Source organism: Mustela erminea, chromosome 16 (genome assembly GCF_009829155.1).
Source record: "Mustela erminea isolate mMusErm1 chromosome 16, mMusErm1.Pri, whole genome shotgun sequence".
Classification (NCBI taxonomy): Eukaryota; Metazoa; Chordata; class Mammalia; order Carnivora; family Mustelidae; genus Mustela; species Mustela erminea.
In genome coordinates, this window is record NC_045629.1 from 626,964 (window position 1) to 649,847 (window position 22,884).

The 22,884-nt window shown below is 37.1% G+C and overlaps 1 protein-coding gene and 1 long non-coding RNA gene across 5 annotated transcripts in view; one reads left to right on the forward strand and one right to left on the reverse strand.

Moving 5' to 3' along the window:
- The window catches only part of SPIDR (scaffold protein involved in DNA repair), a 607,809-nt gene that overhangs the window by 428,941 nt on the left and 155,984 nt on the right, over positions 1-22,884 (forward strand). For all 4 annotated transcript variants that reach the window (XM_032316108.1, XM_032316109.1, XM_032316110.1 and 1 more), the window contains exons 9-10: positions 16,056-16,251; positions 17,950-18,197. In XM_032316108.1, coding sequence (XP_032171999.1) covers positions 16,056-16,251; positions 17,950-18,197 — 444 coding nt within the window. The remainder of the gene's footprint in view (positions 1-16,055; positions 16,252-17,949; positions 18,198-22,884) is intronic.
- Positions 2,893-22,027, reverse strand: LOC116575034. The gene is made up of 3 exons (XR_004279572.1): positions 21,919-22,027; positions 19,166-19,172; positions 2,893-2,905 (listed from the first exon to the last, which is right to left on the reverse strand). It is a non-coding gene; the product is annotated as an uncharacterized LOC116575034 (long non-coding RNA).

The window sequence follows — 22,884 nt, forward strand, 5'->3', positions numbered from 1 at the left end:
GTATGTATAATTAAATAAACATTTGTGTCATCATTAGATTAAAGGTTCCCCTTCTTTTCTGCAGAAGATGGAGGGGTGGATGAGCTGGCCAGATGCTCCAAAAGCATGGCCTGAGTTCTTACCTCTCTCAGAGCCCTACTGCTAGGCCAAATAACCATTATTTTTACCTTGGGTTTCCCCTTCTTTTAAGCAAAACTAGCAACACTGATATGTGTGTGTGTGTGTGTGTATATATATATATATATTTTTTTTTGAACATATGTAATTACTCAGCCACATTTCAAAATAGAGTTAAAATTTTTTTTGTTAAATTTGTAGTGACTTGTTTAATTATCAAAGAGGCCCAGATTAATAGTTACAAGATAACTTTTCTAATAATTTTAAAAAGTTTTTAAGACTTTAAAAAATCTGCCATTTTGAGAGGACACTATTTATTATGAACTCTGCAATCTCTGGGAATCTGGAAGTTTCTGAATTTGGGTTAACCCTAACTTTGCTACCAAAGTGGAGGACTGGGTAAGTAAACAGAAATGCTGTGATACTGCAAAATGATACACATTTAATTAAGTACATCCCTTTTTCCAAAGGCATTATTTTAATGTTTATTTTTGTTAATTGCCTATTAACTAACTTCATTTTTTTCCCATTTGAAATTAAAAGAGCTCAGGTCATGATCCCAGGGTCCTGGAATCGAGCCCCACGTCAGGCTTTCTACTCAGCGGGGAGCCTGCTTCCCTTCCTCTCTTTCTGCCTGCCTCTCTGCCTACTTGTGATCTCTGTCTTTCAAATAAATAAATAAATAAAATCCTTAAAAAAAAAAAAAGACTTATGTTTCTAATAGGCAAATGTTAAAATATGGAGTGTTAAACTTCATTTTTATTAGCTAATAAAAAATGTAAGCTTTATAATAGAGATTAGCAAAGCATTTGAAACATTTTAAGAAGTTCTTTAGGTCTGTTCATAAATAAGAAGAAAATGAAGGAAGATGAACAAAAACACCAAGAATCAGATGCTTGAGATCATGGTTATATTTATACAGTTATCTGATGTAGTTGCATTGAGGACAGGCCAAATATTTTAAGGTTTTTTTATTCATTTTGATGCAATAATCCTGCATCTATCATGAGTCTATTCACTTTGTCAACAAGAGATCCAAAAAAACGAGCCCCTTTTGGGTTTGTATATGTGTTTGTAAATTATGCCACTTCTGCAGATAAATCGCTCATAATTAGACATGTGGTCCTACCCAGGAGACAAAGAACATCTAATGCTTTTGAAATCAATGAATTAACTTTCTCTTGGAAAAGTGATTATGTTAAGTAAGGAAGATATCTTTTTTTGGACCTAAGCTAAGTAGAATAAATAGAAGGTTAAACTCATTAAAATAATTTTGAAAATTGTAGGGAATGTTAGTAGCATAGAAGGAAGGCTAAATTAAACTTTTACTTCATTGGAATGGGTTGCCATTTTTTTTTAAGATTTTATTTATTTACTTATTTGACAGACAGAGAGTACATGCATGTGAGCAGGGGAGGAACATAGAGGGAGGGAGAAAGAATCTCCAGCACTCTGTGTGGAGCATGGAACCTGACGAAGGGCTCACTCTCATGACCCTGAATCATGACCTGAACTGAAACCAAGAGTCGGAGTTTCAACCAACTGAGCCACCCTGGTTTGCTATTTTTAATTCAGTTTAAGCTTAGTGGCCTCAAACAAGACTGAATTGGGCAGAACATAGTTCTAATATTGGTAATGTTTATCTGTAAACTGAAAGATTCTAAATATAAAAATTTTACTAGAGCTTGCTTCTTCACTTAGTTGTTTAAATAATATTACTTTATCTTAGTTTTTTGAATTAAGTTGAAAGAAAAGGGTGGAAGTTTATGGTATCTTTCATCCATCTTGTTGTGTGGAACATATTTACATTTTTACTGAGACCGTACTAGACACTGTGCCCCAACCCTCCCCTCTTATTATAGCCTCTTCTTGCTGACTCTGTATCTCTCTGTCCCTCCCTTCCTCGTGTGTGTGTGTGTGTGTGTGTGTGTGTGTGTGTGTGTGTGTGTGTATCTAGATCTGTCTCCATCTCTCATAATTTGTTTCTTACTTCTGGTTACCATACATATAGCCTATAGGCTTAAAACCTCACTATTGCAAATTTGTATTTGGATTGATTATATGGAAATATACTAGAGCTTTAAACCCTGACAACCACTAATATGTTCTGTATCTCTTTAGGGATTATTTGTTTTTCACTCAGCATAATTCCCTGGAGATTTATCCATGTCATCCTGTGTATCACTAGTTTCTTCCTTTTTATTGCTGAATAGTGTTCTTTGATGTGGATTTAACAGTTTGCTTAACCATTCACACCCAATGGTTACATTTAAATTTCCAATTCGAGACTATTATGAATACAACTATTATGAACATTCCTACATAGGTTTTGGTTTAAACATAAACGCCCAGGAGTGCAGTGGATTGTATGGTAATTGCATATTTAGTGCAAAATAGCCAAAATTTTTCTGAGTAGGTATATACCTTTACATTCCCACCAGCAATGTTTGAGCAGTCCAGTTTTTCTAGATCTTCATCTGCTATGGTGATATCACTATCTTTTGTTTTAACCGTTTTGATAGTATAGAGGTATTATATACCTCTGTGGTTTTAATGTGTGTTTTCATAAAGACTAATGACATTGAACATCTTTTGATGTAATGATTTGCCATTTGTGTATCTGTTTGGTGAATTGTCTGTTCATGACAGTTGTCCATTTTTTAATTGTTCATTTCTTCATACTCACTTTTCAGATTTCTTTATATATTCTAGGTCATTGCCCTTTCTTAGATATGTGATTTGCAACAGTATCTTCCTCTCTAGGTTCTTTTTGTCCTCTTTTTAAAAACTTGTTTTTTATAATTCAATTAATTAACATACAATGTATTGTTTGTTTCAGAGGAGGAAGTCGGTGATTTGTCAGTCATATATAATACCCAGTGCTCATTACATCATGTGCCCTCCTTAAGGTCCATCATCCAGTTTCCCCATCCCCCCACTTATTTTTGTCCTTTTTTTAGCAAGGTCTTTCTCAAAGCAAAAGTTTTTAGTTTTGATGAAGTCCAGTTGTCAATCTTTTTTTCTTTTTAGGGTAATTTTTTTTTTTTGTCTCAAATCTAAGTACTCTTTTCCAAGCCTAAGTATTGAAGATTCGCTCCAATATTTTTTTTCTAAAAGTTTTGTCTTTATAGTTTATCTTCATTATCAATTTTGAGTTAAATTTCATATAAAGTTTGAGATTTCATTTGAAGCTCATGCTTTTCTGATTATGAATATCCAAAGTCTACTTCCTTTATTGTATTGCCTTGGTACTTTTGTGAAAAATCAGTTGGGCATATCTGTGGAGTCTACTTTTAAGTTCTCTATTCTGCTTTACTGATCTATTCCTCCTTTATTATCTATTCCTCCACCAAATCCATATAGTATTGATTATTGCAACTATACATTATGTTTTGAAATCAGAATAGTGATTAGTCCCACTCTATTCTTTTTCAAAATTATTTTAGATATTCTAGTTCCTTTACCTTTCCATATAAATTTTTTTCCAACTTTGTTAGGGTATATGGACATATATATATTTAAGGTTTATAAGATGATGATTCAATATATATTGATATACATTGTGAAATAACTACCATAATCAAACTAATTAATGTATCTTTCACCACATTACTTACCTTTTCTTGTGTGTGTGGTGAAAACACTTAAGATCTACTTCATGGCAAAGTTCAACTATATAAAATATTATTAACTATAGTCACCATGCTATACATTAGACCTCTAGAACTCATTCACCTAATAACTGAAAATTTGTGTCTTTTAACTAATAGCTCTCTTTTTTCCCATCCCATAGCCCCTGTTAACCACAATTCCACTCTTGCTTCTAGCAGTTCAATTTTTTTAGATTCCACGTATAAACTAGATTATAAAGTATTTAACATTCTGTGTCTCATTTTTTTCACTTAGCATAATGTCCTCCAGGTTTGTCCATAACCATGTTTTCACAAATGGCAGGATTTCCTCTTTTATGGATGACTATTATTCACATGTGTACAGGCACACATCTGCATATATACACTGCATCTTCTTTGTCTATTCATCTGTTGATAGGCATCTAGATTCTATCCGTACTTTGGCTGTTGTGGACATTGCTGCTATAAATATCTGGGTGCAAGTGCCCCTTCGCATCACCACATTTGTATCTTTAGGTTAAATACCCAGTAGTGCGATTGCTGGGTCGTAGGGTAGCTTTATTTTCAACTTTTTGAGGAACCTCGATACTATTTTCCTGAGTGGCTGCACCAGCTTGCGTTCCCAACAACAATGTAGGAGGGTTCCCCTTTCTCCGTATCCTTGCCAACTGACATGTCATTTCCTGATTGGTTAATTTTAGCCATTTTGACTGGTGTGAGGTGGTATCATGTTGAGGTTTTGATTTGTACTTCCCTGTTGCTGAGTGACGTTGAGCACTTTTTCATGTGTCTCTTGGCCCCCTGGATGTCTTCTTTGCAGAAATGTCTGTTCATGTCCTCTGCCCATTTCTTGATTGGATTATTTGTTGAGTTTGATAAGTTGAGTTGACTGTTGAGTTTGATAAGTTCTTTACAGATTTTGGATACTACCCTTTATCTGATATGTCATTTGTGATATCTTCTCCCATTCTGTCAGTTGTCTTTTGGTTTTGTTGACTGTGTCCTTTGCCGTGCAAAAGTTTTTTATCTTGTTGCAGTCCCAATAGTTCATTTTTGCCCTTGCTTCCCTTGCCTTTGGCAGTGTTTCTAGGAAGAAGTTGCTGCGGCTGAGGTCAAAGACGTTGTTGTCTGTGTTCTCCTCAGGGATTTTAATGGATTCCTGTGTCACATTGAGGTCTTTCATCCATTTTGAGTCTATTTTTGTGTGTGGTATAAGGAGATGGTCCAGTTTTATTCTTCTGCATGTGGCTGTCCAATTTTCCCAGTACCATTTGTGCAGAGACTGTCGTTTTTCTAATGGACATTGTTTCCTGCTTTGTCAAAGATTAGTTGACCATAAAGCTAAGGGTCTATTTCTGGGCTCTCTATTCTGTTCCACTGATCTGTATATCTGTTTTTGTGCCAGTACCATACTGTCTTGATGATAACAGCTTTGTAATAGAGCCTGAAGTCTGGAATTGTAATGCCGCCAACTTTGGCTTTCTTTTTCAACATTCCTCTGGCTGTTCAGGGTCTTTTCTGGTTCCATATAAATTTTAGGATTATTTGTTCCATTTCTTTGAAATAGAACATCCTGATAGGGTATTTTGATAGGAATTCCATTAAATGTGTAGATTGCTTTAGGTAGCATAGACATTTTTACAGTATTTTTTTTCCCAATCCATGAGCATTGAACGTTTTTCCATTTCTTCGTGTCTTCCTCAATTTCTTTCATGAGTACATTATAGTTTTTTGAATACAGATTCTTTGCCTCTTTGGTTAGGTTTATTCCTAGGTATCTCACAGTTTTGAGTGCAATTGTAAATGGGATTGAATCCTTAATTTCTCTTTCTTCTGTTTTATTGTTGGTATATAGAAATGAACTGATTTCTGTGCATTGATTTTATATCCTGACACTTTACTGAATTCCTGTATGAGTTCTAGTAGTTTTGGAGTGGAGTCTTTTGGGTTTTTCACATAAAGTGTCATGTTATCTGCAAAGAGTGAGAGTTTGACTTCTTCTTTGCCGATTTGGATGCCTTTTATTTCTTTTTGTTGTCTGATTGCCGAGGCTGGGACTTTAGTATTATGTTGAATAATAGTGGAGATTGTGGACATCTCTGCTGTGTTCCTCAACTTAGCAGAAAAGCTTTTGGTTTTTCCCCATTGAGAATGATATTCGCTGTGGGTTTTTCATAGATGCCTTTGATGATATTGAGGTATGTACCCTCTATGCCTACACTGTGAAGAGTTTTGATCTAGAAAGGATGCTGTACTTTGTTAAATACTTTTTTAGCACCTATTGAGAGTATCATATGGTTCTTGTTCTTTCTTTTATTAATGTATCACATTGATTGATTGATTTGTTGAATGTTGAACCAACCTTGCAGCCCAGGAATAAATCCCACTTGGTCGTGGTGAATAATCCTTTTAATATACTGTTGGATCCTATTGGCTAGTATTTTGGTGAGAATTTTTGTATCTGTGTTCATCAAGGATATTGGTCTGTATTTTGATGGGGTCTTTGTCTGGTTTTGGGATCAAGGTAATGCTGGCCTCATAAAATGATTTTGGAAGTTTTCCTTCCATTTCTGTTTTTTGGAACAGTTTCAGGAGAATAGGAATTAATTCTTCTTTAAATGCTTGGTAGAATTCCCCCTGGAAGCCACCTGGCCCTGGGCTCCCGTTTTTTGGGAGATTTTTGATGACTGCTTAAATCTCCTTACTGGTTATGGGTCTGTTCAGGTTTTCTGTTTTCTCCTGGTTCAGTTTTGGTAGTTTATACTCTAGGAATGCATCCATTTCTTCCACATTGTCAAATTTGCTGGTGTATACTTGCTCCTACTATGTTCTTATAATTGTTTGTATTTCTATAGTGTTGGTTGTCATCTCTCCTCTTTCTTTCATGATTTTATTTATTTGGGTCCTTTTTATTTTCTTTTTGATAAGTCTGGCCAGGGGTTTATCCATCTTATTAATTCTTTCAAAGAGCCAGCTCCTAGTTTCATTGATTTGTTCTTCTGTTCTTTTGGTTTCTATTGCATTGATTTCTGCTCTGATCTGTATTATTTCTCTTCTGCAGCTGAGTTTAGGCTTTCTTTGCTGTTCTTTCTCCAGTTCCTTCAGGTGTGGGGTTAGCTTGTGTACTTGCGACCTCTCTTATTTCTTGAGAAAGGCTTGTATTACTATATACTTTCCTCATAGAACTGCCTTTGTGGTGTCCCAAAGATTTTGAATATTTGTGGTTTCATTTTCATTTGTTTCCACGAATTTTTTTTAATTCTTCTTTAATTTCCTGGTTGACCCATTCATTCTTTAGTAGGATGCTCTTTAGCCTCCATGGATTTTAGTTCTTTCCAAATTTCCTCTTGTGATTACGTTCTAGCTTCAGAGCATTGTGGTCTGAAAATATGCAGGAAATGCTCCCAGTCTTTTGATACTGGTTGAGACCTGATTTGTGACCCAGGATGTGATCGGTTCTGGAGAATGTTCCACATGCACTAGAGAAGAATGTGTATTCTTTTGCTTTGGGATGTTCTGTGTATATCTGTAATATTCATATGGTCCAGTGTTTCATTTAAGTCCTTGTTGATCTTTTGCTTGGATGATCTGTTTATTTCAGTGAGGGGGTGTTAAAGTCCCCTACAATTATTGTATTATTGTTGATGTGATTTTGTTATGAATTGGTTTATATAGTTGGCTGTTCCCATTTTAGGAGCATAGATATTTAAAATTGGTAGGTCTTCTTGTTGGACAGATCCTTTAAGTATGATATAGTTTCTCTTATTATAGTCTTTGACTTAAAATCTAATTGATCTGATATAAGGATTGCCACCCCAGCTTTTTTTTTTTTTTTTATGTCCATTAGCATGGTAAATTATTTTCAACCCCCTCACTTTAAATCTTGAGGTGTCTTTGGGTCTAAAGTGAGTTTCTTGTAGACAGCATATTGATGCGTCTTGTTTGTTTTTTTTTTTTTATCCATTCTGATATCCTGTGTCTTTTGATTGGGGCATTAGTCCATTTACATTCAGGGTAACTATTGGAAGATACGAATTTAGTGCCATTTTATTGCCTGTAAGGTGACTGTTATTGTATAGTGTCTCTGTTCCTTTCTGGTCTACTACTTTTAGGCTCTCTCGTTGCTTAGAGGACCCCTTTCAGTATTTCCTGTAGGGCTGGGGGTTTGGTGTTTGCAGATTCTTTTAATTTTTGTTTGTCCTGGAAGCTTTTTAATCTCTCCTTCTATTTTCAATAATAGCCAAGCTGGATATAGTATTCTTAACTGCATATTTTTCTCATTTAGTGCTCTGAATATATCATGCCAGTTCTTCCTGGCCTGCCAGGTCTCTGTGGATAAGTCTGCTGCCAATCAAATATTTTTACCTTTGTATGTTACAGACTTCTTGTCCCAAGCTGCTTTCAGGATTTTCTCTTTGTCACTAAGACTTGTAAATTTTACTATTTGATGATGGTGTGTGGACCTATTTTTATTGATTTTTGAGCGGGGTTCTCTGTGCCTCCTGGATTTGATGCTTGTTTCCTTCCCCTAATTAAGAACGTTCTCCGCTATTATTTACTCCAGTATACCTTCTGCCCCTCTCTCTCTTTCTTCTTTTTCTGGAATCCCAATTATTCTAATATTGTTTCATCTTACAGTATCACTTTTCTCTTGAGTTCTCCGCTCGTGGTCCAGTAGTTGTTTGTCTGTCTTTTGCTCAGCTTCTTTATTCTCCATCATTCAGTTTTCTATATCACAATTATCTCTTCTACCTCATTGATCCTAGCAATAAGAGCCTCCATATTGATTGCACCTCATTAATAGCTTTTTTATTTCATCTTGGTTAGATTTGAGTTTATTTCTCCAGAAAGGGATTTTGTTTCTGCAGAAAGGGTTTCCTTAATATCTTCCATGCCTTTTTCGAGCTCAGATAGCACCTTGAGAATCATATTCAGAACTCTACTTCTGACATATTACTAATATCTGTATTGATAGGTCCCTAGCCATTGGTACTGCCTCTTGTTCTTTTTTTTTTTTTTTTTTTTTGTGGTGAGTGTTTCCCTTCTTGTCATTTTATCCAGATAAGAATATATGAACAAGAGAATAAAATAATAAAACTGTGGCAAAGACCCCGAAAAATGTACATTAATCAAATCAGAAGAATCCCAAAACCGGGGGAGAAGAAAGAGGAAAGAAATAAATAAAACTAAAAAGTTAAATATATAGATAGATAGATATTAGACTGGTGAATAGAACAGAGCCACCCACATGATTTTGGGTGTATTCTCGTCTCATAGAAGAAACTATCTCCCAAAATTTTAAAGAAAGAAAAACATACACACACACACACACACACACACACACACACATAAGGGTAGGGGTAAACACAGTGAAGAGATGGAGTATGACTGTAAGGATGAAAAATTGTTTTAAAATTCTAAAAAAGGAATTGATAAGTTGGTTGGAAAAAAAAAGAGGAGAGTATATGTTCTGACTGGAGACTAGAATTAAGCCACTTGCTAGATTTAGGGCATATTTGATCTAGTAGAAGAAATTTTATCCTAAAATTGTAAAGAAAAAAACCTATATGTATACAAAAAATATGGTTAAATACAATTAAGGAATAAAATGAGTATAACAATGAAGATTTAAAGGAATTTTTTAAGAAAAGAGTATTGTTAAGATAAACTAAAAACGTTTAAAAAGGAAAGAGGAAAAACTAAAAAAATAGAATAAGAAAAAATAAAATGAAAATTTGACTTTGCAAGACTAAAGGATCATGGGAGAAAAGCCATGAATTCTATGCGTTGCTTTCCCCTAGCTCTGGAGTTCTACTGTTCTCCTGATCAGGGAGCTTGGTCTTGTCTTGACTGGATGTTCTTGCTCATCTTCTGGGGCAGGGACGTGTTGTATTATCAGATGTCTTTGCCTGAGGTGGAATTGCACTGCCCTTGCCAGGGCCCGGGCTAAATAATCTCCTCGCATTCACTCTCGGTAGTTTTCTTCCTTGAACACTTTCTGTACAGCTCTGGAGGACAGTAATGAAAATGTCGACCTCCCAGTCTTCAGCTTGGAGGAGCCAAGAGCTCGGGGCCCCAGTCCTCAGGGAAAAGCGGTCAGTCACTCCTGTCTCTCTGGTCTCCGGCTGCGCTCTGTGCCCACCTGGCCTCTGATCAAGCGTTTCTATCTCTGGCACACAGCTCCATTTGGAGTCTCCAAACCCAGCAGATTACTGCTGCACATTTCTGCACCAGTCCTCCTGGAGGAGGAAAGAGGGGGTCTCTCTGGATCTGCCATTTGTGGGGTCCCTGCTCAGATAGCAGTGGTTCAGCTATGCCTTGGATCACCATTTAAGGTAACCCCAATCTGAAAACTAACTCCTCTGCTCCAACTCTGTAGTCCGCTGCCCTGCTCCGATACCTGGGAGCTCTGACACCCCCGATCTTTCTGTGACCCTGCAGGACCTGAGGCCACACTGTCTCAGCAAGGGCTCCACCCCCCACTTAGCCTCTGGAGCAATGTCCCTCAGAGGAAAAGACTTCTAAAAGTTCTGATTCTGTGCTCTGCTTCTCCACCACTTGCCGGGAGCCAGCCCCTCCCACAGCGGTCTATCTTCCCGTCACTTTGGATTCACTTCTCTGCACATCCTACCTTTCAGAAAGTGGTCGATTTTCTGTTCCTAGAATTGCTGCTCTTCTTCTCTTCTATCTCCTGTTGAGTTTGCAGGTGTTCAGAATGGTTTGATAACTATCTTGCTGAACTTCCTGGGACCTGATGTCATTTTAGTCTCCTACTCCTCCACCATCTTGGTCCCGCCTTGGGTAATACTAGCTTTATAAGTTTAATTGGGCAATATTACCTCCTCTTCTATTTTCTGAAAATGATTGTATGAAATTGGTGTTGATTCTTCATTGCGCATGTGATAAAAATCATTAGTAATATCTCCCTGGTCTCTGATAATTTTCTTTGCTCTAAAGCCTACTTCATATGATATCCCTCCCCTGGTATGTTTTTATTAGTGTTTATATGTATTTCCCCCATCTTTTTACTTTCATTTCACCTATATCTTTTTTTTCCCTTTTTTTTTTTCTCTTTAATCTATTTTTTCAGTGTTCCAAGATTCATTGTTTATGCACCGCACCCATTTCACCTATTTCTTTATATTTGAAGTGAATTTCTTATAGACAGAATATAGATGGATCATGTTTTTTTAATCCACTCTGCTAATCTTTGTTTTATACTTGGTTTATTTAGACCATTTACATTTAATATAATTATTGGTATTTTAGGACTTAGGTCTACCTTTTTGGTTTTGTCTTCTTTATGTTCTCTTTCTGTTTTCATATCTGTTGTCTTTTTCCTAACTTCGTGTGGGTTACTTGAACATTTTTTAGAATTTTTTTAATTATAATTTTTTGTGTATGTATCTTTTTATAGCTATTTTATTGATTGCTATAAAGATTAAATTTTATCACAGTCGGCTGGGTCAGCATTTTGTCAGTTTTTATGACGTGTATAAACCTTACCTCCTCTCCCTTTACTGTTTGCAACTATGATTTTCTTAAATTTTTTTTATGCATTTAGAACTAGATCATAGTGTTAAAATTGTTGCTGCAACTCTAAATACAATTTTGAAAACCTAACAGGGGTAGAAAAGCCTATTATTGTATTTGACTGTATATATCCATGTTTATTTCTTCCTTCCCACAGATCTTGAAGTTCTGTTCAGATTGGTTGAAGTCTATTTTTTTCTTTGTTGTTCATATTGTTTAATTTCTGTTTTTATCCTTAGGTTCACTGATTTTTGTTTGTTTGTTTGTTTCCTCTGTTCTGCTGTTGAGCCCATCCATTGAGTTTTTATTTTCATTTTACTTCTTGATTCAAAATCTCCATTCTAAAAAAAAATCTATTTCTTTGCTGAGACTTTCTTTTTTTTTTTTTTAATTTTTTTTTTTTTTTTTTAAGATTTTACCTATTTATCAGAGAGAGAGGTGGGGAGAGAGTAAGCAGACTGAGTGGCAGGCAGAGGCAGAGGGAGAAGCAGGCTCCCCGCTGAGCAAGGAGCCCGACGTGGGACTCGATCCCAGGATGCTGGGATCACGACCCGAGCCGAAGGCAGCTGCCCAACCAACTGAGCCATCCAGGTGTCCCGAGACTTTCTTTTTATTTGTCTTCTATATTTATTCATAATTGCTTATTGAAGCATGCTAATGATGGCTACTTTAGAATCTTTGTCAAATAATTCTAATGCCTCTGCCATTTCAGCATTGTCATCTATTAATTATCTGTTTTCATTTGAGATTTTTTTCTGGTTCTTAATATAAGAAGTGACTTCAGGGGCGCCTGGGTGGCTCAGTGGGTTAAAGCCTCTGCCTTCAGCTCAGGTCATGATCCCAGGTTTGTGGGATTGAGCCCCGCCTCAGGCTCTCTGCTCAGCAGGGAGCCTGCTTCCTCCTCTCTCTCTCTGCCTGCCTCTCTGCCTACTTGTGATCTCTATCTATCAAATAAATAAATAAAATCTTCAAAAAAAAAAAAAAAAAGAAGTGACTTCAGATGGTAACCTGTACATTTGAGGTATTATGAACTCTGGATCTTATTTAAATCTGTTTAGTGAGCTCTGTTCTGAAAGGAGATATGGAAAGACCTGGGGGAGCTTGTTACTGCCAGGTGGAGGAAGAAGTCCAAATTCCCCACTTGGCCTCCCTTAATACTGAGAGGGGAAGGGTTCCTTGTTACGGCTAGGTAGATGTGAGTTCCAGCTTACTGCTAGGCCTCCACTGACATCATCCTTGCTGGGAGGGTCAGGGGTGCTGCTTCCCACATGGCTTCCACTGAGAGGACTGGAGGATGTTGTAAGGATAGAGGGTAGCCAGGCATACTGGTTACTGGTGGGGGGGGAGGGTGGAAGTCCAGGCCCCCAGGCGATCTCCACTGACATGGTATGCGTGTGTTGGGGGTTGGGGGTTGATCAGAGAAGGCTCATTATAAGCCTACAGGGATGGAAGTACCAACACCCTATCCTGCCTTCTCTCACACTACCCTACATAGGCTATTGAGACTTTTTATTACAGCCTGACCAGAGCTCCACACTCACCCTCTTCTGGTGTGTATGATAGCAGGTCACAGGTTTTCTGTGATGTTTGCCTAGAGTAGAGCACTCATTTTCTAAAAGTTTTGTATTTTATTAGGCTGTCCCTTAGTTCAAGAAAGTAAGCTTTTGTAGAGGATTTTATTTTTCCAGTGGTTTATAATGGAACTTATTTTTCTTCCTTATCTTTTTTTAATGTAATTTTATTTTATTTCTTTTTGGTGTTCCAAAATTCATTGTTTATGCACCATACCCAGTGCTCCATGCAATACATGCCATCCTTAAAAACCCACCACCAGACTCACCTATCCCTCCACCCCTCTCCCTTCCAAAACCCTGTTTGTTTCTCTCTGTTCCACAGTCTCTCATGGTTTCTCTCCCCCTCCGATTTCCCCCAACTTACTTCTCCTCTCCATCTCCCAATGTCCTCCATGTTACTTCTTATGCTCTACAAGTGAAACCATATGATAATTGATTCTCTCTGCTTGACTTATTTCACTCAGCATAATCACTTCCAGTCCCATCCATGTTAATTAAAAAGTTGGGTATTCATCCTTTCTGATGGAGGCATAATACTCCATTGTATATATAGACCATATCTTCTTTATCCATTTGTCTGTTGAAGGGCATCTTGGTTCTTTCCACAGTTTGATGACAGTGACTATTGCTGCTATGAACATTGGAGTACAGATGGCCCTTCTTTTCACTACATCTGCATCTTTGGGGTAAATACCCAGGACCGCAAATGCAGGGTCATAGAGTAGCTCTATTTCTAATTTCTTAAGGCATCTCCACACTGTTTTCCAGAGTAGCTGCACCAACTTGCATTCCCACCAACAGTGTAAGAGGGTTCCCCTTTCTCCACATCCTCTCCAACACATTGTTTACTGTCTTATTAGTTTTGGCCATTCTAACTGGTGTGAGGTGGTATCTCAATGTGGTTTTGATTTGAATCTCCCTGATTGCTAATGATGATGAACATTTTTTTCATGTGTCTATTAGCGATTTGTCTTTGGAGAAGTGTCTGTTCATGTCTTCTGCCCATTTTTTGACGTGATTATTGTCTTGTGTATGTTGAGTTTGAGGAGTTCTTTATAGATTTTGGATATCAGCCCTTTGTCTGTAGTGCCCTGATTAAAATGATTCAAAGTATAGGGATAGAGGAAACATTCCTCAACTTCATAAAAGCTATCTATGAAAAACCCACAGAGAATATCATTCTCCGTGGGGAAAAGCTGACAGCCTTCCATTTGAGATCAGGCATAGGACAAGGATGCCCACTCTCACCACTGTTGTTCAACATAGTACTAGAAGTCCTAGCAACAGCAATCAGACAACAAAAAGAAATCAAATATATTCAAATTGGCAATGAGGAAGTCAAACTCTCTCTTTTCACAAATGACCTGATACTTTATTTGGAAAACCCAAATGGCTTCACCTCCAAACTACTAGAACTCATACAGCAATTCAGTGATGTGGCAGGATACAAAAATCATTGTACAGAAATCAGTTGTTTTCTTATACACTAACAGTGAAAATATAGAAAGGGAAATTAGAGAATCAATTCATTTACTATAGCACCAAGAACCATAAGACACCTGGGAATAAACCTAAGCAAAGAGGTAAAGTCTCTGTACTCGAGGAACTACAGAATACTCATGAAAGAAATTGAGGAAGATACATAAAGATGTAGAGGCTTTTTTAATATAATTTTTTAATAAACATATAATGTATTATTAGCCCCAGGGGTACAGGTCTGTGAATTGCCAGGTTTACACACTTCACAGCACTCACCATAGCACATACCCTCCTGTAGAGGCTTTTTTATCTATACCCATCGCTGTATCAGGTTGCCATCTTCTTCAGTTTGAAGTCTGGGATATAAGAGGCAAACAGAAAACCCAGGAACTCACCACTATTGTTTCTTAAGTCTCAAGGTCTCTAGGGCTGGTGTGCCTTCTTCTTTCCACTTTTCAATGTCTTATGTTTAGTTGATATGTAATGTTAGGCATTTTAGTTGTGTTTAATAGGATAAATTAGGGAAAATATGTCTACTCCCACCTTCCCAGAATAAGAAGTCCTAAATTTTCCTTAATGTTAAGTAACACTACCTCCTTTGAGGAATGAGTGCTGAAGATGTCAAATCAGATGTCTAAAAAGAACCAGGAGAATTTTGTCTGTTATGTCCCCACATTCCTTTTTGAATTAAATATGAAGCATTTCTGTTACTGTGTTCTATTTGACAGTGAAGGTAGAAGCTTCTTTGGGTCTTGCTGTCATGTGTTTGAAAGATTAGAGGTGTCAAAGTGTCTGAAGGTTTCATTTGTAAATAACATTTATTTTAATGTCTGGGCAATTCTTGAGCCTGTTGATAGTCTTTGCTCGCTCCCTGCATTTCTCCAAGGCCATCGTCAACCAAAATAGGAGACCTGAGGAAACTCAAGCCCAAGCAGTGACGTGGCCTTCTTCCATTCCACCTCTCCTGACACAGACTTGCACTGGAAAAGTAAAATTAACATTGACATTTACATTGTCAATTAAATTGACATTTACTCCTGAGCATGTGAGGGTGGGTGCCACTTCTGTTTGTTTGTTTTATTGAAGTATAGCTGACATACAATATCCCATTAGTTCCAGGTGTGCAGAATAGTGCTTTGGTAGTTCTGTGCATTATAAATGCTTACCATGATAGGTTACCATCTGTCATCATACAAAATTTTACAATGTTATTGACTCTGTCCCCTATGTGGTACTTCTCATCCCCATGACTTATTCATCTTATAACTGCAAGTCTGTACCTCTGAATCCCCTTCACCCATTTTGCCCATCCCCCCCAATCCCAAGCCCAGCCCCTCTGGCAGCTACCAGTTTGTTTTCTATATTTATGAGACTGTTTCTGTTTTTGTTTGTTTCTGTTGTTTTTTAGATTCCACATATAAGTGAGATCATATGATATTTGCCTATCTTTGTTTGAGATATTTCACTTAATATAATACTAAGTCTATTCATGTTATAAATGACAAGATCTCATTCTTTTTATGGCTGAATAATATTCCAATGTATATATGTACCACATTTTCTCTATCCATTTGTTCATCTGTGGTCTGACTTTGTTTTATCTATCCATAGCAGGTGAATCATTGCCCTTTATATTCCTGATTTAGCAAGAACATGAAGGAAACCCAACATTGTAAATAAACTGTAACTGTAAGCTGTTACATTTCTTTCTCTTTTCCAGGCAAATGCTTATTGCCCCAAGTGGAAGTTGCCCTGTTATTCTGAATACTTACTTTTGTCAGAAAGTTGTTGCCAAAGAAGATTCAAAAATAATACATGAAGTGCACTGTTGGGACACAGCCCTTCCAAGAAGAAGTATCACTTTGGCTCAGAGGTTTAGATTTAGGAATCTAACAAATATATCACCTGAAAGCCAGGTAAAATTTCATTTGTTTTCGATGTTTTATGCTTTGTAATAATACTGGATTTGAAAGATATAAGCAGAGATGTTTACCTTTGGTTCCTCTTCAAATACTCAGTAAATACATATGCTAGAACATCTTGTTATTACTGTTATGCCTGAAAAAAGTATGTAGTGGTTTAGTATTTAGTAACCTTCTTTTCACAGTATTTCATCTATCTAATTGTGTTTTTTTAATCTTTATCCTTGTCTATCAAAATATATGGTTTTTCTCTTTCTTATTCTCATTTTGTAATTGTCTAAGAATTTTGCTTAAGCTTTTTATTTATTAAATTAAAAAGTTATATTTTTCTTTTTTACATTATCTATATCCTTGGGATAAATAGAGCTGCACAAACTTGAAATTATATGCTGTAGATTGTTTTTTGAAATTTTGTTGGCCCTGGGTCATGATCATTTGTCAAGATAAATTTAGGGAACCCCCTAAATTTCACTCATAGAAGGCATGAAGGGCACTCCAGGGACCGTTCCGGGTTTTAAGTGTCTGTGATTCCAGGTGTACCATCTCAGGTTCACCCAGTTAGCTGAATCAGCACAGAATGATTGGTTTGAATGCTAAGAATGCTGACAGATAGTATGAGGGGATATAAGAAAAAGAAAAGTAGGAGTTCCTGGGTGGCTCAGTCAGTTAAGCATCTGCTTCAGCACAGGTACATCCAGCTCCTTGCTCAGCATGGAGCCTGCTTCTCCCTCTGGCTGCCACTCCCCCTGCTTGTGCTCTCTCTCTCTTTCTCTCACAAGTAAATAAAAATCTTAAAGGAAAAAGAGAAAAGTAGCAAACTTTCATCTTGTTTGTAAATATGTCAACAAGCCTACTCTCCCTTAAATAATCAAAAGAAGTATCTGAAGGGGATAATAGGGAAAAGGGGGCTCTCTAATTAATTTAATTTATGACTCTAAGTGCATCCCTGCTTTAACGTTTAGTTGTAAATAGCTATTAATATTAAATTCTTGAGATAACATTTTTATCTGACAACAGTGACAACGAAGCCATTGTGTAACATCATGGTTATGAATATAGGCTTTGGAACCAGATATCCTGGTTCAAATTCTGCCTCAGTCATTTATTGTTGAGTAACACTGGGCAAGATTCATAATTTTTCTGTGTTTCAATGTTTTTATCTTTAAAATGGTAATAATGATATAATCTATCCACTTGGGTAGTTATGAAATTAAATATGTTCGCTATGCAAGTATAGTACATAAAACTGCCTGGAATGTGCTCTAGAAGTGTTATTGTGAATTTAATATTATTGTAAAGGGTTATAAGGAGGCTACATGAGCTGTGAAGTGTCTAGCCTAGTAGACTGCACACACCAAGAACTTAATAGTGACTTAATTTTGAAACCCTTGTCATTCTTTTGTTTTTTAGTTTGTCCTGTTGAGATTTTACATGTTTTCAGAGACCCAAGAAGATCTGTGCTTCTATTGATTGGAAACACTCTTTGCTGTTCCCATGTTATCTTGTTCACCCTGCCCTCCTCAATAGTATTAGTTACCTGGCAGACACAGAGGCCCACACAATGTTTTATCTTCATCATTCCTTTGGTATTCTGCAGTTACATCAGAAGATTGCCTCAGAAAGTCATGATTTAGAATGTACCATGCTTTTATGAGTTAAACTGAAATTGCTCCCTCTGCATGTCTTGGCCAGGTTATATATAGTGGTCTCACTACCATAAGGACAGACTGTACCCATGGACATGAAGAAGCAAAACAGTGCTTCCCAGCTGAAGCTCACCTGAGGGATTCTCTTCTGGATGCAGTGGAAAGCCAGGGAGCTGCCCCATGGCCAGGAGTTGGGGTCCGAGTGGTGGTACAGAGAGTTTACTGTCTTCCCTACAGATATCAGCAGGGAGGTGGCTCAGCTGCTCCACCTGACTCAGACCCACCCAGAGTTAGGTGAGTAATTGAGATACAGGCATGGGTACTAGAGTCACTTAGAGTAAGTAGAGACTCTTACTGGAGAAAGAGACTCTTGGCTGCATTCACCATATACTTGAGTTTTCTTTTTGTTGTTGTTTTTTTCTTGCATCAAAATTTGAGCCATGTGGTTTGACAAAAGAGTCTGTTTATTTAATATAAAAAGTTCTACTAAAAATTTAATTTTTTGTGTTTACTTTTACCTTTAATGGTTCATGTTACTGAAAGTAATATAGACAAGAAATACTGGTATTCTTCCATAAAAGCCAGGACATGTGGTTAACCGTACCTAAAAAGACCACTGCAATATCTGTCAAGGTTTATATGCCTTAAAAATCTAAATAAGGGGGGCGCCTGGGTGGCTCAGTGGGTTAAGCCGCTGCCTTCGGCTCAGGTCATGATCTCAGAGTCCTGAGATCGAGTCCCACATCGGGCTCTCTGCTCAGCAGAGAGCCTGCTTCCCTCTCTCTCTCTCTCTGGCTGCCTCTCCGTCTACTTGTGATTTCTCTCTGTCAAATTAATAAATAAAATCTTTAAAAAAAAAAAAAAAATCTAAATAAGGGACGCCTGGGTGGCTCAGTTGGTTAAGCAGCTGCCTTCAGCTCAGGTCATGATCCCGGAGTCCTGGGATCGAGTCCCACATCAGGCTCCTTGCTTGGCGGGGAGCCTGCTTCTCCCTCTGCCTCTGCCTGCCACTCTGTCTCCCTGTACTTGCTCTCACTTCTCTCTCTATGACAAATGAATAAATAAAATCTTTAAAAAAAAAATCTAAATAAATACATGGCAGTTAGTGAATCTGTGGCTTTCAAAGAGTGCTTTTCTAACCTGTGTCAGCATTACCTAATAGAACTTTCTGCAATGATATAAATGTTATGTATTTGTACTATTCAGTGAGGTAGTCACTGACCACCTATGGTTACTGGGCACTCAGAAATGGCTTATAGGACTGAGGAACTGAATTTCAAAAAAATTTAACTATTTTAAGTGGCCCCGTGTGACTAGTAGCTACCTTGGTGGACAGCACAGCTACATGAGCCAAACCAAATTCAAAGTACTTTGCTCATACTAAATATGAGAATGATACCTTCTTTTACTTGTATTTAGGCCCTTCCTGTATTTTTTCAAATAGCGGTAGTCATGTCATTGACTGAAGAGTTTATTTATGTAATAGCCTTGGCATAGCCTTTTGAAGTTATATTTATTTCTAAGTTAAACTGCCCTCAAAGCAATGAGATGGACTTATAACAGAAATTAAAAGTATAGATGCCAATTCATCAACTTTTTTTATATCTACTCTTTTTTTATATCTGCTCTTAAAATAAAACACATATTTAAGAAACAGTAATTACAACAATATCTTATTCTTATAGAGCCTTCTGATACCATTCAGAATAAGCGACAAGAAACATTTCTGTGTTAATTATGAATCTTCTTTGGGTAGGTGGCGTTTTATTTGAAAGTCTTTTGAATTCCAAAAAATCTCCTTTAGGTGTAGAATTAGAGAATATTTCTTTTGGATTTATAGGAAAAATTTTAATTTTATTTTGTTTGGAATATGTGTATGTCTGAGATGATTCTATCAGTTGTACAGTTTTTAACTTGTAGGCGTAGACCAGTCTCATAGTCTTTAACTTAAATCTGTGGTAAACCTAAGTAGAATTATCTGAGCCAGTTATAGATCAGACATAGGTTTTGTTTTGTTTTACATTTTTCATGGAATGTATCCAGCATTAGGCTTTGGAGAAGGAACTACTGAGTAACCTAAGCAATGATGATCTAAAGCTTCTCCAGACCAGCACACAGACCAGACACTCAGAGGAGACTGGGGATAGCAAGGACTGAGTCATAATGATGAGAAGGCAAAGTGAAATTGACAGTGAGGTTGCTTCCTTATGAGTAATCAAAAGGAATGGACACCTTGAATCCTGTCCCTCTAGTTCCTTTGGTGGTACTTGTTTTACTTGTTAAGCAAAAAGAAGAACTGGAAGCTAAGTTCTGGTGAATTGCTGCCAATGGCTAGCATTATGAATGTTTTGGATTTTTACCTTAGAACATATGCTAGGACATATCAAATGAGACTGTGCTAAATTGTGGATTGAAAAAGGATGGGCATAAACCTCAAAAATAAAAAAATAGCATTGTTATTCCAATGTAGTTAAATATCCATTATGTGTGCTGTGTTCCTGTAGCACACATGAAATTATACAATGTTGAGGCTAGATGATACTAGTCACATTTCACAGATGAGGAAACTGAGCCTTCTTACTTGCTGACAGTTATATAGGTGGACAAAAAGAATAACATCATGAGATATAGAATCCCAAACATGTCAGTGTTGTAGAGAGTATGGAGCTGAAAGAAAGAGGATAAAATTGAGTTAGGACCAACCTGTGACTGTTTAAGTCTGACTAGGGAGCAGTGGCCCGGGGAGGTGCTGTCAGGTCATCCTGGGCAGCAGGAGTAGTGAAAGTACCCAGCCATGGGGAGAATTGATTGGATTGTGTAAGAAAATGAATCTTTGGACAGACAATCATAGCATTTGAGCTTGGGTGTGAGAACAAGGCTTCTAAGATATTTTTGGGGTACAAAAAGGTATTATTGTAAAACTGATTATTAATATTTTCTAGATTCATAATGCTATAATAATCAAATTCCAGTTTATAAACAAAATTAATGTAGAAGTGAAATTATCCTTAACCCTGTACTAATTCTTTGCTAATGTATATTATAAAAAACATTAAATATCTGCTTTGGAGGATCATTTAGAAACATGTTTTCAAATGTAGACTTTTATTTATACACATGCAGCATGTACCTAAGAGAAAACATGGCTAAAAGACTTAACTTTATAGTTTGGAAGATTCTTTTCTACTTACAGTTTCTACCTATACCTTTGGTGAACTCCTGTGCAGCACATGGGAGTCATTCTCATCCAGAGGCATGACTGCAACAGACAGGGGAAATGGCATAATGATCCCTTACACTGAGGGCAGCTCCAGGTCTGCTCTCTTGCCATAACCTGCTATGCCCCAGAGATCTTTCTATCAGTGAACTCAAAGATAATGTTGATCACTATGTGTTTTCCATAATGTTCCAGAAATTACCATATCCCAAGAAATTAAGGCCTGGACAAAAAGAAATAAAGTGTCATATGGTAGATATTTTGCAGTTATATTATAATAATTCTCTCTTTTCTGCCCAAATGAGGCCAGATGACACCTTATGGAGCCCTGTGGTGTGTCTTATATCTACATGTACTTAGTACCTCAACCATAGGTGTCTATATCAATTTGTTCCCAGTGCTATAGTAGTCTCTCTTTTCTAAGATCAGTAAGAGCTCATCTTCTGATGCCAGACAGCCAGATTGTTGCCAACTTTGAAATAAAAGGAAATTCATTTGGAGCCAGCCAGTCCTGAACAAGGTCACATAAGTTCAGTCAAAAGGCTCATTTCCTCTAAGCTGTGAAACATCATCTAAATATACTTTAGATTTCAGGGGTGTCTGAGTAGCTCAGTTTGTTGAGCGGCCAGCTCTTGGTTACGGCTCAGGATGTGATCTCATGGACTGTGGAATAGAGCCCTCCGTCCAACTTCATGCTCACTGGCGGGGGTCTGCTTAAAGATTCTCTCCCTCTGCCCCTCCCCCCACTTTCATGTGCTCACGCTCTCTCTAAAATAAATAAATCTTTAAAATACACACATACAAGGGCGACTGGGTAGCTCATTGGGTTAAGTCTCAGCCTTCGGCTCAGGTCATGATCTCAAGGTTCTGGGATTGAGCCCCACACTGGGCTCTCTGCTCAGCGAGGAACCTGTCCCCACCCCAAACCTGCCTTTCTGTCTACTTGTAATCTTTCTCTCTCTCTGTCAAATAAATAAAATCTTTAAAATATATATATACATATATATATACTTTAGATTTTATGTGTTGTATGTATACACACATATGTATACACACATATGTATACACTTTAGATTTCAGAAATACAACATGTAAGAGTCTCCTGTCCCTTATTCTTCTGGATAACTTCTTTTAACTCAAGCTACTAAACACTTCTACAAAGTTTCTCTAGGTGTTATAGGTCAGAATAACCAATACAAAACTAAGTTTTATAAATCACTAAAATCAAAAGTAACAAAAAACCAACTCTGAAGGTACTCCATAAGCACTAATTTAGGCAGACTGTCCAGAGCCCAAACCCACCTTTATCTAGATTCACTATGTATTGAATGAATGTTAAATAAATGCATGACTAATAAAGCAATGAGGTTTTTTTGTTTGTTTGTTTGTTTGTTTGTTTGGGGGTTTTTTGTTTTGTTTTGGTTTTTTGGCAGAAAGGGAGCACTGCTCTTGTAGAAAATTTGTAATAGAGGAAACTGAGGCCAAAAAAAAAGTAAATAAATTTCCTAGTGACTCCCTACCTCATGGTAGAGCAGACTGTGGACCAAGTTACCTTACTCTCCATTCATGCTGGTTGTCATTAAACATTGACTTTCTTTCTCCCTTTCTGAAACATCTGCTCCCTTTCTCCTTCAGATATTTAACTTAAGGACAAATAATTTAATTTTATCTTTTAGAGATGTACATACTTTCTTTTTTATTATTATTTATTTATTTTCAGCATAACAGTATCATTATTTTTTCACCACACCCAGTGCTCCATGC